Source organism: Helobdella robusta (assembly GCF_000326865.2).
Source record: "Helobdella robusta unplaced genomic scaffold HELROscaffold_27, whole genome shotgun sequence".
In the NCBI taxonomy this organism is placed as follows: domain Eukaryota; kingdom Metazoa; phylum Annelida; class Clitellata; order Rhynchobdellida; family Glossiphoniidae; genus Helobdella; species Helobdella robusta.
Window position 1 is genome coordinate 2,054,440 of NW_008704392.1, and position 10,822 is coordinate 2,065,261.

A 10,822-nucleotide genomic window follows, 5' to 3' on the forward strand; every position below is an offset into this window, starting at 1 on the left:
ATACACGTAAAATATAATAAATAATAAATATATAATTATTTATATTAATAAATATAAGATATAAATAAAAACATAGAAAATATTTAAAAATTACTTTTGAAGAATAATATACATGCTGTCGATCAGATCAGTTACTCAGAAAAACAGGTCGATCGAGTACCTTATTGATTTATTTATCCATTACAGCTTTCAAAATTTTTTTTTATCATATAATTAAGTTTTTATTTCATAATTAAGTTTATTTAAAATTAAAGTAAATTTTATCTTGAAAAATTTGTTTGAGCCGTTCGTGTTTAAAAATCTCAATTAATCTAAAATCAGCAGCAAGTCTTAGGTTTGAGATAAATGTTAAAGATTTCACTTGTCCACGTCAGCGTTTGTTCAACTAACGTTCTCTGACCCCTAATTCTAACCCTGACGCGAACCAACTCACAATTATTACTAAATATCATCATAAACTTAAAATTATTCATTATTTCATAAAATCATTTAATTTATTATACTCATGGTTTTTCAAAAATAGCTTAAAACTGGACATTTGCTATTGAACGTTTGCTAGTTTTTCCCAAGTAACGCCTTGCTCGAACAAACAATAAACTTTGTTATTATTATGATTATTATTTGAATACTTTTGTAGTTGTCATTATGATTATTATTATAATTAATTAGTTATTATTATTATTAATATTAATATATGTATTGGGACTGCTTTTTAAAGCATCAAAGTTTATCAAATTTTTTGCATGTTAGGATAGTTTTATCACTTGTCTAGTGACAATTTTGATGATTTTTTATAACATCATCACCATTATTATGGCTATCCAGTGGCGGATCTAGAAGAGCCATGGCCTCCCGTTGTGACCTGTGTTGTAAGGGTTCGTTCTTTAATTCTATTATTATTATTTCAACCTCGCAACAAGAACAAGTATGTTGTAACTATTTCTCTATTACAAAGTGAAATACTGTTTATAATGTCAGGCAAGTAACAATAATTACAAACTGACGTTAAGAGTCAATATCTCTAATTAAATCAATTAAACAACGTTATGAGTCAATATCTCCAATTAAATCAATTAAACAACGTTATTAGTCAATATCTCTAATTAATTAATTAAACAACGTTATTAGTCAATATCTCTAAACAATTAATTAAATATATACATATATATTTCACAAATCGTCGGTTCACGAATCTACCACTTCAACTTCCGAGACTCCACGATAATTCTAGCGACGACAACAATTCCTGAACTGAATTTCTGAGCCTGTTGACGGGACCTTCCCAGCGCTTTTATAGACGTTTGGCCGCTATCACTCCCATGTTCAGAAATTGCGACAAGTTATTAATAACTCACGCAAACTGAGTTATTAATAATTATTTTTCCTTGAAGAGCAGTTCAATATAATTTTGCAATGGAATAATTAAGGAATAATTAGCAGATCCATTAGCATATCACCTACATGGTGCCACTAAGTTATCAAAATCCATCTTTGGCACAGCGCACCGTCCTTCGTAATGATTTTAAGTTTACTTTTACTTTTAGTTGCTGGTTTTTGTTCGTAGCGAAATTGGTCACTTTTTTCCAAATAAATTATTTAAAATAATTAATGGATCTGAGAAGTGAATTGAAGACAAGAGGATGGTTTGTTTTTTATGCACCATAAAATACACTAATTTTGTTGCTGCTGTCTTGTCTTTTAAATTAAAAAAAAATAAATTTAAAAATATGATGATCCCATACATACAGCATACAAAGATACAAACAAATACACCACCATCATCCAGTTTTTTTATTTTTCCGTATTTTTGAAATTAATTCTCTTGAAAAATCAGGCATTTATCGGAAAGTGGTTTTGAAGAGCTGAAAGAAATCTGTAGTAAAGACAACTGTGAGACATTTATCAAAGAAGCCTTAAACGTTAGTAGAGGTGGTGGGGTGTTAAAATTAAAATTAGGTACAATTAATTAATTAATTAGTTGAGTTGTTTTAAAAGACTTAACTTCAAGATAATTTACAAATTTAGTAAGTAAGACCATAAGAAATGTGTAATGCTTTTTTCACAAACTACAATGGTCTTCTATTCTATTATAAATAATTGAGATATAACATAATGACCATGAATTCATATTATAAATGTAAGAAAGTGACATTTTGTTTCTGACATAAACATTTTCAGAATGATTTGAAGGACATTGGAGATAAATGTCTGCCTGACAATGCATTAAGGAGTAAAATGGACTTTGTTAGTGGTGTTCTTAAATATTAATTAATTCAATTCAATTATTTATTTATCCAATTAATAAATTAATCCACCTAAATTTTAATAAAATGAAAGTTAAATTCATCTAACTTCTACAAAAATGATTAATTTTACCTAAATTCTTACAAAATAAAAAAATAATTCCATATAATTTACCCAATTCACCTAATTCAGATAGAAGGACCTTTGGTTTTGCAGGTCCAGAAAGTGAAAAATGTTCAAGTCCCCAAAGCTATTGACATCACTTCGAGCAGAAACAACTCAGACGATTGTCTGATGAGAATTGTCCTCACAGATGGCACTGCAACCATTCTAGCCATAAATATCGATAGAATTCATAATTTCAAGTTTGTAATAATAATACTACACACACACATACACCCACAGAGACGCACATACACAGACACACACACACATGTTGTTGTGTGTTTCAATGTTTAGTGGGATTTTGATAAGGTTTTTGTTATTACACTCTCATTTTATCCAGTTTTTAAATTTTAAATATTAGTGTGTGATAAATTTTTATATTTTTGTATCAAGGAATTGTAATAATAAATCAAATGAGTGATTAGATGAATTTGGATTCCCCGTCCAACAGTCCTAGCATAGCTCCAGGATCGAAACTGAAACTAACCGAGAAAGTCCCATTTTTGCAGGGATTTTTGTTGCTTTCTAATAATAACTCATCTGTTCTAGGTGGGCGGGTTGAAAAGTTAATTGACAACTGGGAGATGAAGCAAGTTTGTTACCAAAATTTTGGGTTTAATTTATTAATGAAACTTTATTAAATTATTCCTAAATCATTTATATTTCAATAATATGAGAATGCATTGTGATCTGGTATCTGGTACAAAGTTTCAATCTACCATAAAAAATAATAGTACAATTAAATACAATTCAATACAATGATAAATGTGATACTGCGATAAATACCATACAATTATTACAAAAATGTTTTTCGCTTTTTATTACAATACAACGTAATACCAACAAATGCAGTACATAAACATGATAAAATACAGACGCAGCGAATACAAAAAATACACAACACAATGCAATACATAACATACCGCCGTGCAGTCGCTGGCCACATTAACGAGAGGAAACGTAGGCGAGGATGGGCCACCACCATTTGTACCTTTTGAACAGATGAAGAAATCCAGTAGTAGGTATGAAGGCTATTCTACTAGGTCATCTGGCGGTCAGTTTTTTCAATTTCTTAAATAATTATTTAATTATTTTGTAATTATAACTATTATTTCTTGTTGTTGTTATTATAAAGCCCAGATATGTACACACATGTGTATGTACACACAGACACTCACAATCACGTACATTCACAAATACATATACGCACGTACACACATACACACACAAACACACACACACACGCATAAATACAGATAATTTCAAGTCAATCCAGTCTTCAACTGCAAAAGAACCGTCAAAAAAGAATGCAGTTGATGCATTTGGCATGCAGAGAAAGGCAAACATTGAAGCCGTCATGGCTGACAGGAGTGCTAAAAAGAACCCACAAGTACTTATTATTCGTAATTATTTAAATTATTTATAATTTTTTATAATTATTCATAATTTTTTATATTTATTCATAATTATTTATAGTGATTCATAATTATCGTGTTTGATTATTTTGTTGGATGTAATTTTATTGATAAATATTATTTTCTTAAATGTCGTTCGGTTATATTGTATACGTGTGTGTGTGTGCGTGTGTGTGTTTGTTTGTTTGTTTGTGTGCGTGCGTATGTGTCAGCAGGTAATATAGTATAATAGCATTTTAAATGGGAGAACATTAATAGCAGCTTTTACAACTACAACGACGTTCTAACCAGCAATATATCAAACAAACACACACAAACACAAGTTCAAATACTCATGCAACACACATACACATACACACACGTACTAACGCACGCACACGCAGGACAATTCAGACGAGAAATTAGCCTCAATTGTGGACATGGGTTTTTCCCTTGAGAACGCCATCCAGGCACTTTCTGTTTCTAAAGGCGATGTCCAAAAAGCAGTCAATCATTTGGTAGCCAATCAGGTTGAAGATAACAACAACAACAACAACAAAAATAATAATAATAACTATAATAAAAATAATAAAAATAAAATGGATAGCAATAGTAAAAATAAGAGTGGCAGAGATGATTACAGTGGCAAAAAAAATTATGACTATAGTAAATTCAATAACAGTAATAATAATAACAATAATAATAATAATAATACTAGGTATAATAATAATAATAATAATAATAACAAAAATAAAGATAATTATGATTATAATGAAAGATCAAATGATGATAATAGATACAAGAATGATAGAAATAATTTTAACCGGAAGAGTAGTTACGAAAAAAATAATAACAATACAAGCAATTCTGAAGATAATGGCCGTCAGCAGCAACAACAGCAACAACAACAACAACATCAACAACAACATCAGCAGACATCAAGAAATTATCAACAAAAGAACCAATCAGAAAACAGATTTTCAAGACCACTACTTGATAGAGTTGTTGATTCGAATAAAACGACGACAACAACAAAGGAAGCTGTAGTAATAACACCGTCAACATTAGTAGCAACAACTACAACATTAGTAGCAACGACTACAACATCATCATCGCCATACTCAGTAGCAACGACATCATCATCAGCTGCAGCAACAACAACATCGTCATCTGAAGCCACAAAACTATCATCATCAGTAGCAACATCATCGGCAGCCACAACAGCAGCCACAACAGCTACAAAAGCTTCTCCACACTACAACAAAACATACAACAACAGCAGCAGCAACAACAAATATCAATCCAGTCCTAGAAATGAGATAAAGTATTACGTTCCCAGAAAAGCTGAAAAATCATCGGCATCATTATCATCATCTCAGCCACCACCACCGTCATCAACATCACAGCCAACACCATCATCATTATCATCATCACAACCATCACCATCATCGTCGTCGTCATCTTCTCTATCAACGCTGAAATCCAGAAACAAATATCCTGAGAGCAAAAATGCTTCTTCTTGTTATATTCAGAATAAGAGCAGTGATTATAACAAGAGAAACAAAAATATAAATAATAATAATAATAATGTTGATAGTAGTGGTGAGAATGTATCAGACAGTAAAGCTACTACCAATGTCATTACTAAAGATGAAAGTGCAAATAACAAGCGTCACGATCGACAACGGCCACATTTTCAACAACAACAACTACCACATTTTCAGCTACAAAATCAGTTTCAACAACAACAACAACAACAACTCAGTCTACCGCAACATCAACAAAGACTACAACACCAGCAACAACCACAAATTAACCAACAACAACAACCACAAATTAACCAACAACAACCACAAATTAGCCAACAACAACAAATGTTCTCAGAAGTTCATATTAATGATTATAAGGTATGGGCAAATACAAACAATTGATACATCTTATCATCATTTATACTATACATTTGAATGTTTTTTTTATTTGCGTACTTATAATTATTATTTATATTTATTATTTTATATAATTATAATCTATATTTATTATTTTATATAATTATCATTTATTCAAGAGTATGAAGCCAGGAGATGTATGCATGTCGAAATGGAAAGACGGAAAGGTGCTGATGATGATTATGATGATAGAAAATTATATATATATAATAATAAAATATGATAATAATAATATTATTATTATATCATAATAATATGTGGCTATTATAACAATAAATTATTTATTGATATTTTTCAAATAAAGAATATGGAAAACACACATAGCAACAATAATAATGTAACTATATATCACGCGCGCACGCACACACGCATACACAGAGAGAGAGAGAGAGAGAGAGAGAGAGAGAGAGAGAGAGAGAGAGAGAGAGAAAGAGAGAGAGAAAGAGGGAGAGAGAGAGAAAGAGAGGGAAAGAGAGATAGAGAGAGACTCACACACACACACACAAACACACAGTTCTACAGAGCCCAGATCATAAGCTGCTCGCCTATCATGTTGGTAAACTATTTGGACTACGGCGAGGTCGACCAGGTGTACGGTGGAATAATGGTAAGTTAAGTTGGCTATCGTTCATTATTTTGCGGGTCAAACTGATAAGTGACCTTTGACCCATAACCTGATTCTCTGTCTAGTTTTGTTTTACAGAATTGATAGTTTAATCAAGTACGAAAAAAGAAATAAATGAGTGAATGAATGAATAGATCAGTGTGTATGTATCTTTTGTTAAATTGTATTTTCTAATAAAAAGTGTTACCATAGATTCTATAGTGTTTTTTTTGTGAAACTCTTACATATTCGTTCCACTAATGATCCATTTATTTTCCTGTCATTTAATTGAAATTCTCTCTCCTCTTTAGAAATTTTCATAATTAAATTAATTAATTAATTGATCCATTATATTCCTTGGTGGTATGGACGTGTGTTGAGAAGGGATGAAAGGGTCGGGATTAGGCTAGTGTTGGAGTTCGAGGTTGAACGAGTGATAGGAAGGGGTCGTCCGCGACTGGGATGGAGAGAGCAGGTGGAGAAGGACAAAGTGAAAACGGGGTTGCGTGGTACTGAGGCGAGTGACAGGGGTATTTCGGTTTCATCATAGGTAGCCAAACGGCAACCCCCAATCTCGGGGAAAATGTCGTCTAAACGTGTGTTGTTGTTGTTGTTATATTCCTTAATTGATTAATTTGTTTTTTTCATTTCTACAGCCACTGCCCGGTTACAAGCCTCCGTCACATAATTATTAACGTAATATGAGTGGCGTATATGTTGAATGGTTTGAAATTTCTGAAGCTGAAATTGTGGCTTAACCTTTCAAGGTATAAAGTAACCTTTGACTAAGATATTTGGTTGACCTGTTTATTCGATTGCTAATCAATTGGTCACTTATCATTGGTCAATTTATTTATAGTAAAAAATTTTTTTCATGTTTCTGTTTTCAGTTATTTTTTTTCTGTTTTCCTCGCTTCACTCATTCGTTCATTTTATGTAGTTTGAATGCTATTAGCAATTGCAATGCTATTTAGCTTTCGTTATTAGTAAAGTGATAAAAATAATAATTGTATAAGTGATATATGAATAATTGTATCAATATAGTAACGATAATGATACAAGTTTATGTGGTTTTTACGATGAAAGTGAATTCAAATTAGTCAAATTATTCAATTTCTAAACATACTGGGTTGTTTATTCGGTTGGTTCGATTGGTACATGGATAAATTAGTTGGTTGATAAGAAGATGATTGATAGATGATTGATTGAAGGATTTATTGATTTAAATGATATTTAATTGATTGATTGACTGAATGATTGTTTGAATAATTAATTGATTGATAAAATCTACTGTTTATCAGATGGATTGATAGGCCGGTTGTTTGATTAACATTATCTTCGGAATTAATTTACATATATTATGCTAATTACCCCTTAACTTATGTAAATCGTTCATCGATTTTGCTATTGGTTATCCATTCAGTTATTCATTTAATTAGTTACTACACAAAATTATGAATCCATAATTATTAATTATAATACTTTATAATTGCACGAAATTATAAATTTACAAACTAATTCGTTATTTTACAAACTAAATAAAAGAAACGAACAATTTCAATTACGCTCAATGATAAACTTCCATCTCATTTATTTCAAAACAAAAGAATGAATGAATGAATAAATGAACCTCTATGCATGACACATTATATAATAACAATTATAATAAAAACAATATTATTATTCTTTTTTATACCATAATTATCAACAATGATAAAGAAACCAATCATTCATTTAATTATTTTGTGTTTAGCTTCTAAAAGCTACAATAACTAAAAAGGGTTACGGAAATTATATATATATATATATATATATACATATATATATAATATACTAAAACCAATTTTTAAGCAATTTTTTATCGTTAGTAAATCCATCAAACGCTTGCATTTGAACACAAAACGTTTGGGTTCAAGTCATCATCATGATATATTATATTCATTATTCACCGGCTATATGTGATCAATTTACATATATATATATATATATATATATATATATATATATATATATATATATATATGTAAATATATATATATATATCTATATATATTAATTTATAATATATCATGATGATATCATTATTATTATTTATGCCAACACTTTGGTATAAGTCATACAATACTCTATGAAATATGCTCTCCTTCCAACATATATATATATATATAAATATATATATATATATATATAAGTGCTAATATATATATATATATATATATATATTATATATATATGTGTGTGTGTGTGTGTGTGTGTGTGTGTGTGTGTGTGTGATTGATTATTGAGTAGTACTATGTAATGAAACTATTATAATCGATAATGACAATACTAGGAGGAGAACACCAGAGTTTAATTTAAATAAATTAAATTAAGCACTGGTAAGTTAAACGTAATACATAATAATTATAATAATAATGATGATAATTATTATGTATTATAATAATAATTATTATCATCATCATAGGCGTTGTAGCATCATCATCATCATTTATGCAACTAAATTTAACTGTATTATCATCATTATCACACAATTATATATATATATATGTATGTATGTATGTATATATATATAATGGATTAAAATGATTATTGTTGTTTTGAAAATTTTTAAAAAATGTTTCAAGTTAATAATTAAATCAAAGAAGTAATTGAATTGAATAATGTTAAATGTATCATATGATCATGAATTATAAATTTCTCAAACAAGGTGTGTATAAAAAATGAATATATATATATATATTTAATAATTATAAATATATATATATATATTTATTTATTTATTTATTTATTAATTATAAATGAATATAATTATTTAGTTATTCAATTATTTAAATATAGATGTTGAATTCTGCATCGCTAATTTTGAAATACAATAGGAATAACACAAGCAAGTAATAAATGAAGGAGAATTTGGACTAGATGGCTTTCGAAGTGTACATGTAGTAGTAAAAAAGTGAAATTCTATCAAATTTTTTGAATTTTCCTTAGCCTTCCTCACTCATCCAAAAAATCAACAAATTTAAAAAATTTTAAACCCGGACATCAATATGATGATATATGATGATGTTTTATGATGATATATGATGATGAAGTGATAGTGATAGGGTATGGTGATTTAAAATGTGATCATATGAATCATATGGTGATTTAATATGATGATGGTGATTTAAAATGTGATCATATGAATCATATGGTGATTTAATGTGATGATATATGATGATATTTTAAAGCGATAGTGATAGGTATGGTGATTTAAAATGGTAAAATGTGAGTGATGTCAGCTATAAGAAGATACGGAGTTGGATGATCATACAATTTTAAAAGGATGTGAAATTACAGTAATGTTGGTATTGTAACGATGATATGAGTGTAAGTTGATGTGATACGATGACGTTAAATGATGCAATGCAAATGACGCGAGAGAGTTACGTGATGAAATGTGAGAAGTGTAATCATGGTAACCGCCATCAAGTAAAATTACATTACGTTATGGTAAAGTGAGTGCGTAAAAGCCTTATAATGAGATGATGAGAGGTTTTATGATAATTTAATTATGTGATTAGCGAAGTAAAGACGACATTATTACGGTATTAAAATGTGATGACATGGATGTGTTACATGGCAATATAGAAATGTGGTGACGACGATGACTGCATATAGTGATGTGACGTTGGAGAGTAAACTTTGTGATCATCTGAAGATGTCCTAATGTAATAGCGATGATGTTTTTAAGATGCGAGTGAACGAACGAACGAACGTATAGAACCATCTAATAGAGAACTTAAAAAAAATATGTAAAAGATAATTTTGCCCTCAAAAATTTGAAATGTAAAAATTTTAATACTACCAAAAATAGATAGGTGATTCATAAATAGAAACAGAAACATATGAACAACATATATATAAATACATATACATGATATATAGCTATATATACATAATACATAGCTATATATACATACGTAATATAGTTACATATAGGTAATATATAGTTATATATACATACATATACATAGTATATATATACATAGTATATATATAATATATAATGGAATAAATAGATGATAATTTTTTTGATAATAATATAAAATAGTCTTTATAACCGGTTCGAATTCACCTTGACGATGATGACGTCATAAACAAGAAAAAAAACACACTTTTGATAGAAAAAAATAAATAAATTAAACCGTTTTTTCAATTTAAATAAAACCAAACCAAAATGTCATTAATTAATTAATCGATTAATAAGTTAATTAATTACAAAATCGAAGACAAAAAAAACAAAGAAATGAAATAGGTAAAAGATTTAAACAATAAACTTGAATTTCAACAGAAATTGTATACATATATATATATATATATATATATATATATATATATATATATATATGTGTGTGTGTGTGTGTGTGTGTGTGTGTGTGTGTGTGTAAGTCTTTTACATATATCATTTCTTTGTGTTTTTTGTCTGC

At 28.9% G+C, this 10,822-nt stretch overlaps 1 protein-coding gene across 1 annotated transcript in view; it reads left to right on the forward strand.

The window, feature by feature from the left end:
• HELRODRAFT_192049 (hypothetical protein) overlaps positions 1-7,927 on the forward strand; it is a gene marked incomplete at its 5' end in the record, with an annotated part of 8,267 nt that extends 340 nt beyond the window's left edge. Inside the window, 10 exons of the mRNA XM_009020359.1 lie at positions 1,835-1,919; positions 2,179-2,244; positions 2,437-2,609; positions 2,861-3,002; positions 3,343-3,463; positions 3,702-3,799; positions 4,208-5,710; positions 5,869-5,916; positions 6,264-6,356; positions 7,010-7,927. Of these exons, the coding sequence (XP_009018607.1) occupies positions 1,835-1,919; positions 2,179-2,244; positions 2,437-2,609; positions 2,861-3,002; positions 3,343-3,463; positions 3,702-3,799; positions 4,208-5,710; positions 5,869-5,916; positions 6,264-6,356; positions 7,010-7,048 (2,368 nt within the window). The 3' untranslated portion in view covers positions 7,049-7,927. The remainder of the gene's footprint in view (positions 1-1,834; positions 1,920-2,178; positions 2,245-2,436; positions 2,610-2,860; positions 3,003-3,342; positions 3,464-3,701; positions 3,800-4,207; positions 5,711-5,868; positions 5,917-6,263; positions 6,357-7,009) is intronic.
• Between the last annotated feature and the right edge of the window lie 2,895 nt (positions 7,928-10,822).